The 22,504-nt window shown below is 45.1% G+C and overlaps 1 protein-coding gene across 1 annotated transcript; it reads left to right on the top strand.

Moving 5' to 3' along the window:
* The first annotated feature begins 2,359 nt into the window (after positions 1-2,359).
* Positions 2,360-8,059, top strand: LOC145392454 (uncharacterized). The gene is made up of 4 exons (XM_080266856.1): positions 2,360-2,728; positions 2,927-3,156; positions 6,665-6,780; positions 7,413-8,059. The coding sequence occupies exons 1-4, from the start codon at positions 2,360-2,362 to the stop codon at positions 8,057-8,059; spliced, it is 1,362 nt and encodes a 453-aa protein (XP_080122982.1).
* Positions 8,060-22,504: the final 14,445 nt, after the last annotated feature.

Genomic DNA, 22,504 nt, shown 5'->3' with positions numbered 1-22,504 from the left:
CTCCTGCCAACTCTGCAAACCCTGCAAGAATAGAACAAGGCGATCCATGATCGCTTGACACAGTTGGAGAACTTGATGGGAATGGAAGGGAGGAACGAGATGAGCCTGAGGCCACAGGTGCAGCCAGAGACTATAGCAGTACACGAAGGATCGGCAAAGAGGCCGAGACATGGTGATGGCACGGGAGACAAACAAATGTGGGAGACTAGGGGAACCCAGCGGGGGGAGCAGGAACAGATGCAAGAGGCCGTGACTCTACATCAAGAAGAGTCAACAGTTAGTGGACCAGGACCAGGGTGGCAGAGGTCAGGGAATCTGAAACCGACTAGATCAGGAACAGAAGAGCTGACATGCACTGCCCCTATGGGAATGGAGGTGATAGCTTCTGGCTTGAAGGAATTGATTGCAGCCATGAGGTTGCCACAGACCCAACTACCAACCTTCAAAGGGAATAACCGGAGGGAGTATTGGGAGTTCATTCGTGCATTCGAATAACACATAGGGAAGGCTGCAGTCCCAGAGGAATATAAGCTGCAGACGCTCATGCAAGCATGTGCAGTGCCTGTCAGGAACACGCTACAAACATGCAACTATTTGGACCCAAAAGAGGGTTATGAGAAGGCGATGGCCATATTGGAGGACAGATACGGAGACAGACATCAGTACGTCCGAGAGATTGTGGAAGGAATATTTGAAGGGCCCATGATCAATGGTGAGGATGAGGGTGGCCTTAGAAAATTCGCCGACGAGTTGGGGTCTTGTATTCTGAGTCTGCAGACCATCAGGAGATTGCAGGAGTTGGGCACCGTTCGATGGACGTGCTGTCGCGTCGGTTGCCTGACAGGGCACTTATGTGGTATGAGGATGAAACTTATGCCCACAACAAATGATACATGTATTATCCCGGTGTTAAATGGTTGAAAACCTTTATCCTGGAGGAAGCGGACAGAGTGTGTGTGAGGAGGAGAACCAAGGAAAGGGGAGCAACCACCAAGTGATCCACCGAGGTTGGTGTTAGAAGGAATATAGATGGGCGTGTGATCGGCTTGGCCACCATTGGTGATGACAAACCTGTGAGCGAGAGAGACTTGTGTCGGCTGTGCGGGGAGCTGCACACCTTGGTGGGTTGCAAGAAATTCCATGCCATGAGAGTTGAAGAAAGGAGGGCCACAGTCAGGTGGCTCAAATACTGTTATGTTTGCTTGAATCAGTATGGTGTGACATAGAGGGTTGCACTGGGAAGCATTCACAATGGATACACCCGACCGGCCCCGTAATGAAAAGGCAGGAGTCCAGGTACCATTGGGAACCCAGGGAGGGAGACGAAGCAAAGCCACAGATGGAGGGTGAGAGGAAGCCGAGAGATGATCATCGTCGATACACTCAGCAGGAGGAGGCGCATGGAAGCCAGCAGGGAGTACACCAAGCAGAGCCAGAGAAGAGAAGTGCTTCCTGTGGACGGACCGACAAACGTGATGAGGCAAGCATGGAGGGAACATTTAAGATGCCGAAGCTCGAAGGGGGCAAAGGCGAGAACGAATGACTCACCGCTACGGCAGGAACAACGCAGATACATGGGCAGCTTCGTAAGGTGGCGTTGCCCATTATTGAAGTGAAGGTAGCTAGTAAAGGCTCGGATGCCGTAGTCTGGACAAGAGCACTTTTGGACTCTGGCAGCAACCGAACCTTCTGTACTACCCAATTGGCAAGCAGGCTGGGGGCACCACGGAGAACCGTATGGATAACACTAGACACTATGACTCAGGTGACAGTGCAGCGAAATGAGGAGATAGACTTAGTAGTTAGCAGCAGGCATTCCCATAAACCGAACCGGAAGATATCATTGCATGGGGTGATTGTCACTCAGCGACTCCCTACAACGCTGAAAGATTCAGTAGCCTCTGTACAGGATACGGCACGATGGAGTCATTTGGCGGGAATAGAGCCACTGAACACATACGAAGGTGAGGTTCAACTATTCATTGGTCTTGATGCTCCGCAAGCATTGATGCCTTTGGAGGTCAGGGCAGGGAGCAGTGGAGAATCCTTTGCGATAAGGACGCTGCTGGGATGGACCGTCAGCTGACCTGTGCGACCTCGTATTGAGGTAGAAGACAGACCAGAGGAGGTAGGATGTGTGGCTGTGGTGGACAACAATTTCCAGGAAACAAGATTGGAGGAGCAAGTGTGACAGTTTTGGGAACTGGATGCAAGTTACTTGAAGAAGGGAGATGGCCTGTCCGTTGAAGACAATAGAGTGATAAAATTATGGTCAAGCACGGCGACAAAGGTGATGGGGCACTACCAACTCCCTATACCATTCATATGAAATCCATCCAAGCTCCCAGACAACAAGTTAATGGCATTGAGGAGGTTAGAGGACCTGAAGAAGAGGCTGCTCAGAGACCCGCCCTTATGCCAGCGCTACACAGAAGAGATGCAGCTGCTGCTAGATAAAGGCTACATCGAACTGGTGCCTCATAATGAACTTCACATAAGGCCTCATGTGTCCTGGTATCTGCCACACCATCTAGTGTTAAACCCAAACAAGCCCGGAAAGGTGCGCATCGTATTCAACTGTGCAGCAGAATGTGGGTCGGTGTCTTTAAATAGCCAGGTGCTACAAGGGCCTGATCTATATAACAAACTGCTGGGGGTACTCCTTCGGTTTTGCCAAGGGTCAGTGGCCCTTATGGCGGACACAGAGGCTATGTTTCACCAGGTCAAGGTAGGTCCGGAACACAGGCACGCCCTACGATTTCTTTGGTGGCCGGAAGGGGACGTACAGTGGATCCCCCTGACATACCGGATGACGGTGCACCTTTTTGGTGAGATCTGGAGTCCATCATGTGCCTCGTATGCTTTATAACGAACCTTTCTAGATCACAGAGATGTATGTCCTGACAACGTGGTGGATGCCCAGCAGAATTTTTATGTGGACGACCTGCTTCTCTCTATGCAATCTGCTGACGAAGGAATAAGGTTGGCAGAACAACTGCGACATGTCACCTCACTGGGCGGCTTCAGACTCACCAAGTGGGCGAGCAACAGTAAGGAAGTACTCGAATCCATTCCCGAATTAGAGAGGCATAAGGAAGTAAAGGAGATCGACATAGAACGCAAGCCTCTTCCTGTGGAACGAGCACTTGGAGTAAGGTGAGACCTAGAGTAGGACCAAATGGCAGTGGTCATCAAACACTTTGTGCAAAGGGGGTCAGTTACAAGAAGGGATCTATTGCGTGTAATCAGCTCAGTATATGATCCGCTTGAATTCCTTGCACCATTCCTCATTCGCGCCAAGGTCATCTTCCAGGAGGAATGCAGGAGGTGCAGTGGCGATGGTGGCTGGTAGAATTAACTCACCTTGCAGATTTCAGGATACCACGGTGCTATGACCCAAGAAGTGCAAGGGGAATGTCATTTCAACTACATCACTTCTGTGATGCTTCGCAAGTGGCGTATGGAGTAGTATCATACCTACGGAAAAGCCAAGCTGGCCCCGCTAAAACAGCTGACTATACCCTGTCTGGAGTTATGTGCTGCTGCATTGGCTGTCAAGGTTGACGAGACATTAACCCTTTAACCGAGGGCATTGTTTTGCCCCGAATGGCATCTCCCACGGGGGTTCCGGCCAAATGTAAACAAACTTTTAAACCTTAATAACTCTGCACAGAATAAAGCTAGAGCAAAAAATAAGGTACCATTAGAAAGTACTAACCTTCAGCTTTGCAGTGATGTAGGTTTCATGACTTTGTGGACTTTCACTGGACGGGCAGTGCCGTTAGAAGTGAGCGGTGTAAAATCACTATTTTACGCCCCACACACCAGTACCAAATGCCAACCACTCTCTGATAATAGTACTATAAACATATATGAACACTGCACATACGATAAACACCCACTCTGTGTTCACTGAGGTAGGTAAAAGGCACTGTAATTGCCCGCACGTCACTGCGGCATCACACACTCACTGACGTTTGGTTAGCGGCGATGTTTTCATTATTTCTAACTTCTATTACTATTTTACATATAATCTGGGCAATATACATTATATTTACACTGCACTTATTACTATATTGCGTCACTGTCGCATCACAGAATTACAGCAGTGCTGCAGATTTTCTTATTACCATGTCACTTATATACTGGCCATATCTACATAATTATCTAGGTAAAATATCTCTTATTACTATATTATACAATTATTGGTAAAGCACGTCGCTGTCCCATCACAGAATTACAGCAGTGCCACAGATTTTCCTATTACCATATCACTTATATACTGGCCATATTTACATAATTTTCTAGGTAAAATATCTCTTATTACCATATTATACAATTATTGGTAAAGCACGTCACTGTCGCATCACAGAATCACAGCAGTGCCGCAGATTTTCTTATTACCATATCACTTATTATACTGGTCAATATTTACATTGTTTTCTAGGCAAAATATCCCTTATTACTAAATTATCCCTTATACAATTATTGGTAAAGCACGTCACTGTTGCATCACTGTATATCACTGTCACTGTCAGTATTTACTCAGAGAATGGTACTCGGCAAAGCACGGAGTCACACAGAGAGCGACTTGGCATTCCTGGCACTAGTGTGTGCTCATTTTTCTCGCCCAAGGCCTCCGTGTGGTGTTATGACACACTCTGCAGCGGCCATGTGACAACCTGCCGCCTGTGGTGAGAGGCAATTTCACAAGGTGGTGCCGGCTCATGTAATTGCAGCACTCAAGATGGTCAGGTTGTGTGTCAGAGTGTCGCCTCGGGACCAATGCCGTCACCTGACCAAATCTTGCAAGCAGCTGCTGCACGACAGTCTTGGAGAACTGTCTCAGGGATGGTTGCCTTATGCCCCCGACTTGTGTCTTGTAGAGGAGGAAGGAGTTGAGCATGCACATATAGAGCATGTGGAGGCAAGCCTTCCTGTACCATCGGGTGTTTCTCCTGAGACAGCCTATCTCGCCAATCATCATGTCCGACTTATCAGCAAGTCTCATGTTGATATTATAGTCAATGACGGCATCGGGCTTCATGATTGGCTCTCCCATCCTGTAGCTGACCTTCCCAGTTCTCTGCACTTCCCCCTTGTGGATGGTGCTGAGCATATTCACGACCTTCTTGTCGTGCAAACTGATCGCCAGAAGCTTGTCAGACTTCTTCAGGTGCACATCTCCGTTGGATGAGGATGATGCTTCAGGGAAACTTGGCCACTCTTTCCTGTGGCTCCGTACAGTGCCAACAGTGCCGATGCCGTGTTCAGCCAGGTATTTGGCGAGTTTCGGTGCTGTATAGTAATTGTCCGTGTACAGCACATGATTCCCACCAAAATACCTCACCATCAGCAATTTTACTACGGAGCCAGAGAAGCCAAAGGGGTCTTTCCTGTCCGCGTCCATTGCGCTTGCAGAGTAGATAACGAAATCAAGGATATACCCCGTCTCACAGTCACACAGGACAAAGAACTTTATCCCAAAGCGGTGGCGTTTGCTGGGGATGTACTGCATGAATTTGAGACGTCCTCTGAACAATACCAGGGATTCATCTATGACGACTTTTTGCATAGGACGGAAAAATCGCATAAATCGATCCCTAATCCTGTTAAGGAAATCACTCACTTTCCACAAAGGGTCAGTTTGGGACGGGTTTTCATTGTCAGCGAAGTGCAGGTATCCTAGCAGCTGTCGGAACCGATCTCGTGACATGTATTTGCCGAATGTTGGGACTGAAGTGATGTCATCAACCAGCCAGTACTCCTCCAACTCATGTCTCTTGATATGGGGCATCAAGAACATGAGAGCAAAGAACACATACAGCTCTCTTATCCCTACAGGCAACCACGACACTTGTTTTGGTGAGCCAATAGGTCCCAGCCCTTCTGTTGCACACTGAGCTGCATACCTATTGGTCTCATCGCTGACAAATTGCACGATTTCGTCATCCATGAAGGCCAGGAAGTAGTCCACAGAGTCATCTCCTTCATTGCATGGGAAGGCAGGCTGTATTCCGCATTTGTCATGTCAAACGGCGGATTGTGTGGCTGAAAATCAGCACCGTCAGACCACACAAATGCATCCACTTTCCCAGTGCGTGGTTCAGTGGCAGTGGCAGTGGCAGGTTGCATTGCACTCTTTTCCCAGTGAAAAGGAGTTGAGGTGGAGGCAATGGGTGAGGCAGGAGGTGAGGCAGGAGGTGAGCGGGAGGGGGGTGAGTGGGGGGTGGTGAGTGGGGGGGTGGTGAGGGGGAGGGAGCTGGGTGGGGGGTAGGCGGGTGGGTTACTGACCTGGTGTGTGGTGAAACCTGACCTCCCTTTCTTCCCCGCTTATCACCTCGCTTATCACCCCGCTTTGCCCTCCGGCTGCCATGCATCCCCTTTGTTCTAGGCCGGCCTGCCCTGCTTACCCTGCCTGCCCGGCCTGCATGGCCTGCCTTCCCTCACTGTGCAGGCTCTGGGAATTCATATTTCTCAGATGATGTTGACTGAGGAGAGGGCACGGCAGAAGATGAAGATGATGTGAGGGCAATAGGGCTAGGGGAACGGGAAAGTGGTGGGAAATGCTTGCTAGAGCCGTGTGTAGGAGACGTAATTTTCCGCTTCACTCCCTTCCCACGTGCTACACCCATTTTCCCCATGGGCACCTTCCCTTTTCCAGAGTAAGTTGTGGGCAGTGGGGGGGAGACAACATGTTCAATTTCATCACTGTCACTGCCCAATTGTTCAACCATAAATGGTTCCCCAGCAATAACTGCATAGTTATCACTGCTTGTGGTAAGTGTATCACTCTCACTGCCACAATCCAGAGTTGTACGTACAGTTTTATCCAGCTCTGTCCTAATTTCTAGGGTGCTCAACCTCTTCTGCCTCGCTGTCGGGAGTTCCTTCTTCGGTGTAGAGGTCGAAGGCACACTAGCACTAGGAATTTCCGAGGAGGAAGTGAGCGATGATGACTCGGGACAGAGCGCCATTGTCATGCACAGAGCTGGACAGATACTGACTGATGCATGTCAGGGCAGGGGTGGGGGGGGTCCCCAGGGGGTGGGAGGAGGGAGGTGTGGGAGGGCTGGCATGAAAGAACTCGACAGCTACTCTTGCATGAAACAATTTGCGCACAGAAAAAAAGCGCGGTGTTCAAAATATTCATGAGCATTCCAGAATGACACCCGCGGTTTGGTCCAGTTGTTTCAATGTCATTCTGGAATGACACCCGCTGTTAAAGGGTTAAGGCACGAGCTGCCAGTCAACATGGGAGGGTCCGTCTTCTGGACAGACAGCGCGATAGTACTACAGTATATACGTAACACAGAGAGGTGGTTTCACAAGTTTGTAGCCAATCGAGTGGTGGCCATACACGAACAATCAGAAGTGACCCAATGGAGGCACATGGGTTCAATACCCAGCAGATAATGCGACACAAGGACTGAGTTGCTACGAACTGAACAGAGAGTGTAGATGGACTGAAGGGCCTGACTTTCTCCGGCAAGAGAACAATCACCGGCTGCAAGAGCCCCGACTTATACTCGACCTGGGGACGGACCCAGAGGTAAAGGGGGATGCTACAACTATGGCAATAGGAGCTAAGCATGGAGAAGACCTGCTGGCGAGATTGTGGTCTAGATACTCGTCCTGGCACAGGCTGTTGCGGGGAGTTTCATGGATTAGAAGGTTTTTGTATTGGAGGCAAATGGGAGGACCAAGGCAAGTTGACAAATCAAGACTGAGGGTGAGTGAGCACCGAGTGTCTCGAGCGGCAGTGTTGGGTTGTGTACAACGGGAATATTATGAACCAGAGATAAAGGACCTGAAGGAGCGGGGTGCACTTAGGAAAACTAGTCCACTGTTCCCATTGGAGTCGCACCTGGGGGAGGATGGACTCCTCCGTGCTGGAGGATGGTTGGAGAAAGCCCTCTTGATGACCGACAGCATATACCCCTTGCTGTTGCCATGGGACCACCATGTCACGGAGCTAATAGTAAGAGAAACCCACGAGAACAAGGCTGGACACTCAGGAAGAGAACATACACTAGCAGTAATGCGCCAAGAGTTCTGAGTGCCCAAGGGACGAAGACTGATTGACCGTGTGCTAAAATGGTGTCTCATTTCTCGCCGAGTAAATTGGAAGGAGTCACTGCAAAGACAAGCTAACCTCCCTGCCGACAGGGTATGTATGGTGAAGGCACTGTTCACACACAATGGTGTGGACTGCTTTGGACCATTCATTGCAAAGCAGGGTAAGAAACGGGTGAAGCAGTGGGGTTGTCTGTTCACTTGCCTGAACTCAAGAGCCATACACCTGGAGATTCTTGATGGACTAGACGCTGATTCATTCCTCAATGCAATAACACGCTTCTCGGCAAGGAGGGGTGTACTGAAGCGCATTCGCTCCTACAATGGAACAAACATGATTAGAGCAAATAAGGAGCTCTGGGCCGCAGCTCTCAGGTGGGAGAAGAATGACAGGGTCCACAATGCACTGTTAAGGAAGGGAATTGAGTGGGAGTTCAACCCACCGCATGCATCGCACATGGGCGGTGTATGGGAGCGACAGATCCGGACAGTCAGGAAGGTTTTGCAAGCAATAGTAGGCGCAAAAGTTGTGGACGATGAGCGACTCCACACATTCTTTTGCGAAGTGGAGGAGATAGTCAACGGAAGGCCCATCACTCCGACCTCCAATCACGTCAGCGACCTCGAAGCACTTACTCCACTGCATATTCTGTGCCCTAAGACTGTACCTCACTGCTCGTTAGGAGGTAAGGCCGAATAGCCTGTAGGGGACATCTACCGGAAGAGTTGGAAGCATGCACAGTTCCCAGCAGACCAGTTACGGAAGCGATGGTCGAAGGTGTACTTACCATCCTTACGACAACGCCAGAAGCATTTCAAGCAGTTGCGTAATTTCCAAGTGGGGGACCTGGTATTGGTGACCGATTGGAATGTACCCCGTAATCACTGGGTTCTGGGAAGACTGATAGAGGCGAAACCTGGTGACGATGGCGTGGTGAGGCATGTCAAAGTCAGGACGTACACACGCAAAACCCTAACACGCCCTGCGAACAAACTGTGTCTGCTGGAAGGGACCTGTAAGTGAAAGTGTATATGGTATTGGTCGTAACCGACCAACAGGGGGAGTCTTACCACATCTAACGTGGTAAAGAGAGAAAGAGAGAGAGAGAGAGAGAGAGAGAGAGTATAGGAGAGAGAGAGAGGCACAAGGATGCTGACACAGTGTTTATATATGTACGGTCGCATCAGCATAACATCCATTAGTCTAGCTATAATGAACACCAGGCCTTAGAATAGATGCTATAGGCGTGTGTGGGGGCAGTGTTTGGGTAGTCAGGGGCGAGTGAGGGACGAAGTGACGACCCGCCACAAGTGAGTTGCCCTTGCTTACTTTAAGAATGCTTATTGATCTGCATGTGGTTGATGTCACGACATGATCCAATTATAAATGTTGGAAAGTAAGGATGAGAATTAAAGCGATATGTGTATACGAGGTAAACTTCGGTAAATTGTAATTATGTGTATGACCAAGTGTTATAACAATGACACGTGATGCCATTATAGCATACTGAGATAGTAAAATTGCAATGCCAAGTATGACCGAATAAATAGTCGAATCCATCTGGGCGGGTTTCATTACCCCGTTTCCCCCTCCACGAGTGCAGTATATATATATATATATATATATATATATATATATATATATATATATATATCATCCAATCCTATGTTGCCCCATAAGGAGCATAGGAGCCCTGGGCTAGGCAAGTTTGTTCTGACATTTAAGATGAGAGTGAGCAGCCTCACTCATTCCTGAGTGGCATTACGTGAGCAATAAACCCTAACCACCCCTTGGATATAAGCCTACACCGGCTCAATGCAATTGGAGTGCCGTAATTACCCACTCAACCACCAGGCGCCAAAATCTGGTTACATGTTTACCATCCAGCGTAGTAAATGGTTTCCCAGTGTACAGAAATCCATTTGGCTTGTCACTCAGCATTGAATCACCCACAGGTAGAAGGAAGAGGAAAGAATGAAGGAAAGAAAGACAGAAGAGGATGGAAGGAAAGAAGGATGGAGGAGAGGAAAGGCCAGACACCCGAGAGCAGCGTATATAATTAAAGTCCTGTAAGGGAGAGAAAAAGACTGTGCTATGTGGTAAAGGGGGCGACGCTGGTGACCCAGACACTGTTGCGTATGAAACGGCCATTTTTGTTTTATTTTCCCATGTACTTTGGAATGGACACAAAGGTGTGTCACAGTAAAAAGTTTTTGGAGTGTTAATGTGACATGCATGTGATCCCTTAATTGCCTCATCCCGCCAAGGCGGGGTCACAATAAACCAAAAAACTAAAGCAACTATGCAAACTCTGGTCACATTTGCATCACATCCACACTCTCAACACCGTAATACATTTTACAGTATTAAAATCTGTGAGTATTAATTTACAATAAACCCATATATATTGCAAGACTGTTGACAATTCATATCTTACCGTGTATTATCCCTCCTTCGACAATGGGCTCTGCCATGGGAACTAGAGGAGAAATGCTTCCCATCTGTAAAGATGGCGCTGCTCCACAAGGCATCATCCTGCTCAACATGGAGCTGTGCAAAAGCCAGTCTTCCTGCACGGTGCTGGTCCATCAGGCTTTCCTTCTGAGCTGGGGTGCGATGATGTGTTCCAGCGCGATGTAACCTTCTCCTTACAGTTCTGGCTGACACTTCTAACTTCAAGTCATGCCTTATTGCCGCTGCGTTGGTAAGGGAGTTAGCTTCCGCTGCCACAATAATGTTCCCATCCTCTACTGGTGTCCTCCTCCTTAGGGCTCCTGTTCTCTCTAAGAAATGGAGTTTGCTGTAAACTCAACGAAGTTGTTATACATTTATTGAGGTGTTCTCAAATGTTACAATTATAGTTTGCATGGGTCTTTCCTAAGGACTATGTAAGGTTTTAGTGCATCCATCTAACTCCGTCAAACCTGAACGATCTGCATATGCAATATCGTTTCACGGGGCGAACGTCACTCCCTCACCTTGTCATAGCCACTCAGCAGGGAGATGTTGCCATATGCAGATCGCTTAGTTGTATCATTCTGGAAGAATGGACTACGTTACTACTTCACGTGCTATCACTGTCACCTCCATAGAATCCACGAAAGTTTGACAACACATTGTTAACCAGTTGGGACAATTTCCTTATCGATATTACCGACAGAGGAACGTTGTGAACAGGACTGTTTATATGACTCTATACACCCATACATTTTCTCCTCATCCCTTAACTGTTTTATCGATGCTTACCCATATTTCGCTAACAATTGTGGAAGAGGAATCACGTAACACATAGATATGTCGCATAATACGAATCTTTTCATAATGTTAATGGATCCTAAATGTAATCGATAGTTTAATTACCAGCTATGCTTAATGTGTGAATCAATGATAAGCATTTGTAGTTAAAGGGTATTTGGAAAAACTAATAATCTCCTTTGCATTTCATATAACATGGTCATTTTAGAACGGGAGGGTGGGAGAGATGATAAGGTTATCGGAAAACTAAAGAGGAAGCCAGAGCTACAATGCGTTTTGCTCACGTCTTTGTTACAGCCAGGTTCGGATGCACTAAATAAACATAGATAACATGTAAATATGAACTACTACTGTACTATAATGTTACTGTAAGTCATACGTTTCCGTGAACAACACATAACCATGATAGCACGCTTAACAGCTTAACACAGACCCTCCTTTACTCCAACCCCATTACTGACAGGACTAAACCTCTGATACCCTACACTACCCCACCACCAACCAGTAATGCAGGTCACAAGACAATTATTATTGGTTGTAGATGTAATCGCAGACAATATATATTTTCGTAGATTATGATTAGATTGAAAATAGTACAATAACTGTAACCTCATAGGTAAAATATTTATAATTGTTCACATACACTATATCTTATGTATACTCGTACTATAACAAGTCCAAGTATGCATATAGAACTTAAAGACGTTATGCAGGTAGTTTCTGTTTCTGTTGGTGTTCCATCTCGTAATCCACTTGGCGACGGTCCTTGGTGCCAGGCCAAGTCGCTGAGCGATAGCACATATAGACAGCCCACTATCGCACAGAGCGATGATGCTGCCTCTCAACTCCAGGTTTTGCTCCTTCCTGTTCATACCGTATTTTCCCAGGGACTGGTAACTCCCAGATCCGTGTGATACAAAGAAATCTCAGATGATTTCCTCCCTCCTTTCCTCTCTGCCAGTGTCAGACACGCGAGTCAAAATTCTTGAACTGATGCAAACGTTTGTGGCATCATTGATGTAAAGGCTACAGAAAGTGGTTTTGAAAAATGGTGGGTGGATTGGATATTACGTATGATGACAGTAAATATCAGAGCAATTGAGTCTTTCATCCCCTTCAGTGTTTATTATTACGATAATAATATTATTAGGAAAGAAAACATTACACTGATTTCACTTTACTAATCTTGAGTACAAAAGGTTTGAGTGTTGGAATCCATTGAGAGTCCATTGCAGACCCCTCATCGGTGATTCTTAACCCTTTCGCGCACGATAAGTTTCAATAAGTTTTCTGATCCCGGAATTACGACTACGAAGCCGCCCGGGCGGTGAGCGCGCGCGCGGCAAATTTGAGCAAATTTGAGCGAATGAAACACATTCTTGCCTTATTTTCGCCCCCCAAAAATCAATGTATTCCCATGAAACCTATGTCCAGGTATGCATGGATGATTGTTCTATCTGATAAACATGACCAAAACACAGGAAAACAACAGCACAGAAAGTTATGAGCCCTGGAAGGCATGTCGAGTAAACATTTTTGACTTCCCAACATCGCCGTTTGAATGTTTTCCATCCTACAGGAAAATGATCTAATATTTTTTTATAGAGAATTTCATCAGCTTTCTAACGAAACCAATCTGGTTTAGATACGATGTATACTTTTCGAGAAAATGGTCAAAAACTGAGAGCCATTTTCGAAAAATTTTCACTGACCTCTGAGAGCTAAGTTTTCCCAGGGACCTAACGTTTTTATTACATAGTAATATGCCCCCATTATCCAGCTTTCCCACTGTGACGGGAAAACCCCATACACCTCATAGTTCTCGAGTAAATCGAAAAAAGTACAAGGCACTCCGTGCGTGATTGACTTTCGTGATGCGCGCATGGCGTACGCAATGTTCCCGTCTACGTAACCACGAATTCTTATGAGAAATATTACATTTTTATGTATTGTACATATATAGAATTTCCTGCTCTTCATCATGGTTCAAACGTGAAATCGATACGTCCAATAGTTTCCGAGTAATTGGCAGAGAAAATGAGAGTATTACTACGAGCCTTTCTCAATGGTAACAGCCGGGAAGAGACACTCATTTCCACCGTCTTTTATCGCACAAAACGTAACATAATGCTTACATTTTGGTATTGATCATACGTAGAATTTAGTGGTATAGATCATGGTTGTTACAGAAAATCGATAAGTCAAACAGTTTTCGAGTAATTGGCCGACAAAGTGAGGTTATTACTCCGAGCGCTTGTCACTGATAACAAATGCGAGGAAAAACATTTCCTCGCCTTTTACCCACCAAAACGCTACCAAAGGCTTACATTCGGGTATTGATTACACGTAGAATTTAGTGGTATTGATGATGGTTGTAACAGAAAATCGATAAGTCTAATAGTTTTCGAGTAATTGGCCGACAAAGTGAGGTTATTACTCCGAGCGAATGTCACTGATAAACGCGAGGGAAAAAAAAAAACATTTCCCTCGCCTTTTATCCCCCAAAACGCTACAAAAGGCTTACATTTTGGTATTGATCATACATAGAATTTAGTGGTATTGATGATGGTTGTAACAGAAAATCGATAAGTCTAATAGTTTTCGAGTAATTGGCCGACAAAGTGAGGTTATTACTCCGAGCGAATGTCACTGATAACAAACGCGAGGGAAAAAAAAAAAAAACATTTCCCTCGCCTTTTATCCTCCAAAACGCTACAAAAGGCTTACATTTTGGTATTGATCATAAATAGAATTTAGTGGTATTGATGATGGTTGTAACAGAAAATCGATAAGTCTAATAGTTTTCGAGTAACTGGCCGACAAAATGATGTTATTACTCCGAGCGCTTGTCATGTCACACAACAACCGCTAGGAACAAAAACATTTCTCTCGCCTTTTACCCCCCAAAACGCTACCAAAGGCTTACATTCTGGTATTGATCTTACGTAGAATTTAGTGGTATTGATGATGGTTGTAACAGGAAATCGATAAGTCTAATAGTTTTCGAGTAATTGGCCGACAAAGTGAGGTTACTCTTCCGATCGCTACCAACTTTTACACACACTGTTTCTTCCTCGCACACCGGCCTGAAGACTATGCTACTAACTTTTTTCCCCCTATCTGTACAGACTATTACATCTTCCATGGATGTTTTTCTATTGTTATAACCTACTACACATAAACATAACTCTTCTATAGTTACTGCTGTGGAGATTTACTTTCTTTCATATGTGTAATCTGTAGGAGAAAATGGATATTTGTCTGAAAGTGTGAGAGGTAATGGTAATAGATTATTACATATATCAACAAAATTTGCAGAACTCACTTCCTCCAGGGGTGTTGATCCAGTTAGACCAGGGATTTGAAGATAAGGAGTTATGTAGTGTGTGTGTGTGAGTCAGCTTCTCCCTGAGAGTATGAGGCAACGCTATTTTTAGCACACACCACACTCGTTCACGGAAACTCGCAGCTTGTTTGACGTAAATTTCATACAATTCCATACGCATTTACACTATCAGAATCACAATAATTCCAGCCCTAAAAACACCGGTAATTCTCCCTCCCAACTTCAGGTTTGCCCCTTCACAACACTTTGTTTCATGCCACACATAACGCTTGCTGGCTCCATAATTTCACCAAGCCATCCACAGTATGTTTCACACAATATATATTTATGCCTTGGCTTCATTTATATACGTATTTCCACTCACGCCATACGGCCTACAGGGGGGGTGGAGTGGTGCAACCCCGCTACACTGACCATGTGTCTGGCTCCAAGGCCCAACGATTGCTAACGGCCAGAATTGCTTTTCAATACATATATGAATGTTCCATCAACAATATCACATCACTATATGTTCACAAACAATGTATTATCTCACTGATTCAATAGGGTCTTTGCCTTGGGCAAGAGGAGGAGAATTATGGACGATTTAAAGGGAACCACGAGCTGTCAAACATCACTGGCTGACTGCTCAACAAACACTGAGGTTGGAGGGAGCGGGCTGAGGCTGATAAGGCAAAGCAGTGTTGCCAATGACTTACCTCCAGTAGGCCTTGGCTACCCTAAGACGCGCCAAAAAATCACGCAAATCGGCCTATAAGTTTTTTTCTGACGAATATTTTTGGGCCTTGAAGGGGCCTTAAGGACGCGAGTCGCGTGACTGTGTCTGGCGGAATGCAAGCCGACATCACGCGAATCGCGCGACTGTGCCTGAAAGGGTTAAGTTGTTCAGTTGGTGCGTTAGGTAGGGGGCGCTCCTTGAATTACCCCTCAAAATCAGTTTAAATTACATTTTGAAGTATATCAACCAGACTGGTGCCAAAAGTTTCAGTTTTACAGTCTGATTACTGATATGGCGTTCTTAAGTGGTGAATTTGGTGCTAAGTCCACTTAAGAACGACCTAAAGATGGCACTAATTTGCAGTTTAAATCATGTTGAGTACATCAATCAAACTTAGTAATAACGTTCTTCGCACCCCACTGATTAAGAATTGGTAGTTCTTAAGTGCCAAATTTGGTGCAAAACCCATTTAAGAACGGGCTAAAGGTGGCGCTACTACCAGCACATTTAAACACATTTCAAGTACATGAATGAAACCTAGTGGAATTGTGCTTTACATCTCACTGATCAAGAATTGGTAGTTCTTAAGTGACATATTTGGTGCAAAACCCATTTCCGTACCTAAATCATACAATTTCCGTACGGAGATCAAATTTCAATTGATGTAGAAGGTGATGTCCCAGAAAAGTGGGTGAGGTCTTGAGCCCTTACCCTCCCTAGGTGAGGTCATATCCGCCCCTCACCCCCTCCCTATGTGAGGTCACATCCGCCCCTCACCCCCTCCCTATGTGAGGTCACATCCGCCCCTCACCCCCTCCCTATGTGAGGTCACATCCGCCCCTCACCCCCTCCCTATGTGAGGTCACATCCGCCCCTCACCCCCTCCCTATGTGAGGTCACATCCGCCCCTCACCCCCTCCCTATGTGAGGTCACATCCGCCCCTCAGTCCCTCACCCCCTCCCTAGGTGAGGTCACATCCGCCCCTCAGTCCGTTACCCCCTCCCTAGGTGAGGTCACATCTGCCCCTCAGTCCCTCACCTTCTCCCTAGGTGAGGTCACATCTTCACGTTAGGTTAAGCATCCCACACAGGTCCTGACTGGGTATAAATGCAGCTGATTTCCCTCTGTACACTTCCTTCACCCTGCTGATGTCCTGAAATACAGACAAAAGGTTGGTGGCAGTCTACTTCTATTTTTGTGAGTTATACATAAATTAAACCTTGTGCAATTATGCTTTTCATATCCCTGTATTTCCTTCGGATATTTTTGGATCAAATGCCCCTTCAGGTGAATATTTGTCTAAGAAACCCCTCTTTTATTTCAGGCAGCCACTCTGAGAAACATTGAAATGGAGCCAACTGGAAGCAGTGATGTCCCTGGAGTCAGAAAATGTATTCTTCACGTTTCTGGGAAAAAGACCGTGAAGAAAGCTCGTTGTGACATTTTGCCCTATGATAAGAAAAACTGGTGTGCTGTGCAAGCTGCAGCCCAAAACAGGCGTGAAAACCTCAGTTTGCAAAGTCAGTGTATTATGATGTAGTTGTCAGTTTGCCACAACGTCCTACGGAGACTGATGGCTATCACGTGGCCTGCTATCAGAAATTCACAGCTGTGACTTCCACAACAACCATTTTTTCTGAGGATAGAAAATCTGACACTAGCAACAGGAGTGTGCCGCATCTCCGCTCTTCTTCAAGAGCAGATGACAATGCAAAACCATCTTCATCTGCAATACTCCCCGCTACTTGCATATTCTGTAATATGCACAGGAAAAAGAAAAAAGATGGGACTATTGAACTTCTAGGGAAAAACGAGGAATTACCAGTCACAGACAAGATTCAAGCAGCAGCTGAACTTTTTCAGGATCAGGTTATCCTCTCAAAAGTCATCGGTGGTGACCTTGTATCAAAAGAAGCAAAATATCATCACTCATGCAAGAGCACATATTTGCTTAGAGCAAGTAGAATTTCTAAAGTTGATAAGGGCATTGATGACATTGAACAGAAAAAAACAATTGCTGCTGGAAATATCCATGAATACGTTGAGAAACCCGTAATTGCTGACAAACGAGCAGAATTGTTAACTTCTGTATATGAGCGGTACTTGGACTTTTGTTCTTCTGCTGATGAGACCCCTATGCATAGGCATACTCTTATGAGAAACATAGCAGGTAAAGTTGGTTAAAATATCAAAGTGCAATGTCCAACAGGTAAGAAATTAGGAAACATTATCTACAATGCCGAAATTGCTGATGATTTGTACGTGTGGCGTTTGATTATTCTGACTCTGAGGAAAGACTCCTCAACAAAGCAGCCCTTCTTCTGCGCAAACAGCTGTTAAATGCACCAAAGAAAGATCTTCCACAGAATCCAACTCTGAATGATGTTGGAGATGGCGACACAAGTGCACCACAGCCCGTGAAGACCTTCTTCAAAGTTCTATACACAGGCAAAATCTCTGTCGAATGTGGAAAGCGAGTTCAGAGTCGCATTGAGTCCTCATGCCAGGATGCATTGTTCATAGTGCAGAGGGGGCGAGTTAAACCAGCAAAACATGTTACACTGGGAATAGCTTTGAAATCCATAACTGGCAGCAAAAAACTGGTTCAAATCATGAATAGGTTTGGTCATTGTGTCAACTATGATTACTTGGAGGAACTTGAAACAGCAACTGCCGAGGCCATTAAGGAGTGGAAAAAGGCTTGTCCTGAGCACACACTATCAGGGCTACCAATGGGACTTGCCTTCGACAATTTTGATGAATTGGCCCAGACACTATCCGGTAGTAATACTCTGCATGACACCATGGGGATACTGTACCAAAACATGGCAGAAGACAAGGATGATTGTTCCAGTATTGACCACAAAAATGCAACTACCTGTACAGATTATGTCACCAGAACCACAGTGGGTGTAAAGAAGTCCAACAAGAAAAAGTAGTCACTTGCAGTCTCCAGAGCTCCCCTTGGACCCTATTTTGGTGTCCCAAAGATGAACATCTTCCTGTACAAGAGTACCAATGTATTCAGCTTACCTGATGTGACTACAAGGGCGAGACATGTGGGCTATGTATGGATGATGAGCCATGCTCTTGAGACTAATGTACTGCCAATGTGGGTTGGCTTCAATGCCAGGTTCTACAAAGATAGGTTTCCTAAGCAAGAGATCCGCTATATATCAAACCTGAAAGAACCAATCACCAGTTTGGCAGTTGTGCGTCATACTCTGCAAACAACACAGAAGTGTCCTGCAGAATGCCATCAAGAATTGGGAGTTGTGATGTATGACCTTAACGCGGCAAAAGCAGCCATGCAAATTCAGGCCACCGAATCTCCAAAATTTGATGATGTCTTCATCATGATGGGTGCCTTCCACATCGAGATGGCATTCTTCAAAGCCATTGGCAAATTGATTGCAGAGTCAGGAGGGACAGATGCACTGACTGAAACAGAAGTTATTGCCCCAGGTTCATTAAATGGCCTAATAACAGGAAAACACTTCAACAGATGCAAGAGGGTTCATCCTCTGCTTGCTCTTGCCTTTGAAATTCTGCATTTCAAGGCATTTTTACAGTCATGTGATTATGAAGAAGAGCTGCACTCACTGATGTCCATGGTGCAGACCAATTCAAACAGAGAAGAAGACACAAAGATCTGCCTTCATGTATTATTTAAAGACCGTGCCCATAACGACATTGTGGTCAGGGCATCCGATACAGATGTTGCAGTGATACTATTGTACCACTGCAACAAGTTTCAGTCACTGCTGCAAAGAATAACTGTCGGTACATCTGTTTGACTGCAATTTATCAGGAGCTTGGACCAGATCTTTGTGCAGCATTACCATCCTTTCATTCCTTCACTGGATCGGACTACACCTCGTCTTTCATACGAAAGGGTAAGGTTAAGCCATTCAAAATGCTTGAAAAACGGCCAGACTACCAGAATGCTTTCACAGTTATGGCACAGGATACAAAAGTTTCTAATGCCACGAAAGCAACCCTCTTGAACTTTACAGCCAATGTTTATGGAGCTAAGCAAAACGCCAGCCTTAACAACTGCAGATATCAGAAGTTCATGCAGGCATATGGTCCTATGAGAATTCTCTGTATACCGTAATTGATTAGTGTAACAAAGTGCAAGAGCTGACAGTGCTATGGAACGACGTAGAAGCGTAACACTCTGGTATTCTTCATTATAACTGTGTGTAAGCTCCCTTCCCGTCTCTCCCCCTTACTGCTCCTGATGTCCTCCTGCACCACTCCCTATCCCTCCTACCCCCCACTCACTTTCATGCCTCTCCACTGTCTCCTCTCCCCACCCTCTCTACCTTTATTCATTTATCCACGGCACTAACCCGATTGGCGCATCGCAATTCTCTCTTGACTGTTTTCTAAACCCAGTCTGCCTTATTCCCAGTTGCTTGCAGTACTACCAACTATATCCAAGGTTTATTATCAATATTCCTTCCTGTTCTAGTCCCATTCTTACCCTCCTTGTCTCCTTCCCATTCCTCTTCAGTTGACTTTCTGTTCTCCACCCTTTGTCACTACCAACAGCCGGGAGATACAGGAACATTGAGGTCTCGTTCTTGTGCTGTCCTCCTTGCTAGTATTTGTTTGAGTGAGCCTGGAAGTCTGTGCCTATTATATCAGTAAGCAAAATTAAACAAACATTTGTGCCCACTCCAACTTCTCGCCCTCTCTCTTCCCTAGGAAAATGTTGCCATTCTCCTCATACTGTTCACTGAATCACGAAGCAGTATCAGACTGAAGTTTCGAACTGCTGCATCATGTGTGGAGTAACAAGTGGGAGAAAGAGACTGTTGCATGGCATGAAACTCTCGAATGTTGAGGAGCAAAAAGGTTACAGCAATAGACAAGAAATAGAGAAGATTGCGGTTTATTACGTAGATTAGCGTTGTGGGTGATATAAGGCAGACAGGGCGGAGAGAGAGAGAGAGGAGTGGAGATGAAGGATAGTGGAAGAGGGAAGGATGAGGGGAGGGACAAGGGATGGATACGAGAGAACAGGAGTTTCACCACCCGACAACATTCATCTGTCGTCTTTTGCACATTTTTATGCTAATCAGATATAAAGAATATTGTATTCTGGGTGATTTATAGTACTGATTCTTACAAACACGTCTTTAAAGCGTATAAAAGCTTGTGTGGCAACTAGTTCCCATACACCGTTGTCAGACAAAACGACCCACATCACACGAGCAGGCTTGCAGCGACTCCACCTATCACCCATCACCCATTTTTAGATTCAGGTCATCCTTTGTTGTGTTCCACTCCCTGCTGCAGGTGACCATAAGATAAGCCGTAGGTAAAAGAAAAAAAAATCAGGTCATCCTTTGTTCTGTGTGCCACTACCTGCTGCGGGTGTGCATAAAAGACCTCTACTCTTTACGCTTCTGTCTGACTCTGAAGATGTAATATACGAAAGTACTCACTGTTGTTCCTTTCATTTCTCCTGTGGTTATTTTGCATATATATATATATATATATATATATATATATATATATATATATATATATATATATATATATATATATGCCATTTAAAGGTAGGGGGATCAAAAGTAATAACAAGAAAAATCTTGTTAATGTGGGTACACGTATCCTTAGAGTTTACCGACTTTTTCATGAGACAGTGACCTCTTTGAGCGATCGAAGTGCTTTGTTTTTCAGAACCATCCATAAATAAAATGTGTCAGCATCGAGGACAATATAGTTGCTCTAAATGAAGCGATATATGATTTGAGGAAGTTGGAGTACTCGGGACGTTAAAAGTATTAATATCTGCATAATATTGCTAGACTTAAAAAAAAAAAAAAAAAAAAAACGACTTTCGTGCCTAAGAAAACTTTTTCTCAGTGGAAAAATGTTTCCGTATGCCTTCCCGAGTGTCTTTCAAAATTGACAGACTATTTACTGATCAATGTGTTCGTTAACAAACTCTGTAAATGTGTGTGTGTGTGTGTGTGTGTGTGTGTGTGTGTGTGTGTGTGTGAGTGTGTGTGTAGGAATTGACAGTTTGGTATATGTATGCATGCTTGCAATAATTTGTATGCATCGATGGTGTGTATATATTAGTATATGTCCGTGTGTAAACACTGTAGTGTGTGTGTGTGTGTGTGTGTGTGTGTGTGTGTGTGTGTGTGTGTGTGTGTGTGTGTGTATGTGTGTGAAAGGTTTACAAATATATGTATGTATGTGCATTATGGAATCACATACGTGCGATTTTGTATATGTTGCTGTTTTGTGTGATCCTGTCTGCGTGCCCGAGCATGCTAATTTCAAGCAAAGTAATTAAAAACTCGTTTGCGGTACTTATCCCAATATAATCTTGGTCAACGGGGGAGAAAATAGAAAAAATAGAATGGTTGAAAAGAAATGTTTTCCACGCTCGTCAGCTCTCGAGAACTGGAAGAAAGTGTGTTGCAACAGCATGCATTATGAACTGCTAATATGGGGTAAAGACTCTCTCTCTCTCTCTCTCTCTCTCGGGGGAAAATTGATGGGTGATGTTAAGTGATTGTGCAGAAGGCATAGAGCCGTACTTATCGAGGGTCGGCAAGGTAAACAGTTTGTACTCGTACAAAGTCCCAGTCTTCGACCTAGGACATCATCGGAGTGCAGTAGTTAAAAAACTCAAATGTGCATACCTGCTAAGATCACCTGATTTTTTTTTTTTTTTTTTCAACGACGACAGTCTTGGTAATTAACGATTTAATCCTTTCAGGGTCGCATTTTTATTTCCTTTCCTGCACTAGATTTAGTTAGCGCCAGACGAGTGTTTAGGTATTATAGGAGCCTACTCGTTAAGAGAATCATGAACCTGTCATGGCTGGGAGAACTCTAGTACGATATTACCAGTTAATTCCAGGTGATTATATTTAGCTGAGAGTGAGTCATTGGAGCTTTAGTGATACCGATATTATTAACTCCCTCTTGTTCGAAATAACACTTGTATTCTAGTCCAACGAACGTCAAGCAGTTGTATTGAGAGTAGAGTAAGTCATAGGAACATGGGAGTTTAGACTATAATTACGAGCAGCATAAAATCGTCTTGCAGTAGCAAGAACGTCATTGCACTGAAGA

Source organism: Coenobita brevimanus, chromosome 22, assembly GCF_032717465.1.
Source record: "Coenobita brevimanus isolate Jiangsu-jjx chromosome 22, ASM3271746v2, whole genome shotgun sequence".
Lineage (NCBI taxonomy): Eukaryota > Metazoa > Arthropoda > Malacostraca > Decapoda > Coenobitidae > Coenobita > Coenobita brevimanus.
This window is presented reverse-complemented; position numbering and strand designations above follow the sequence as displayed.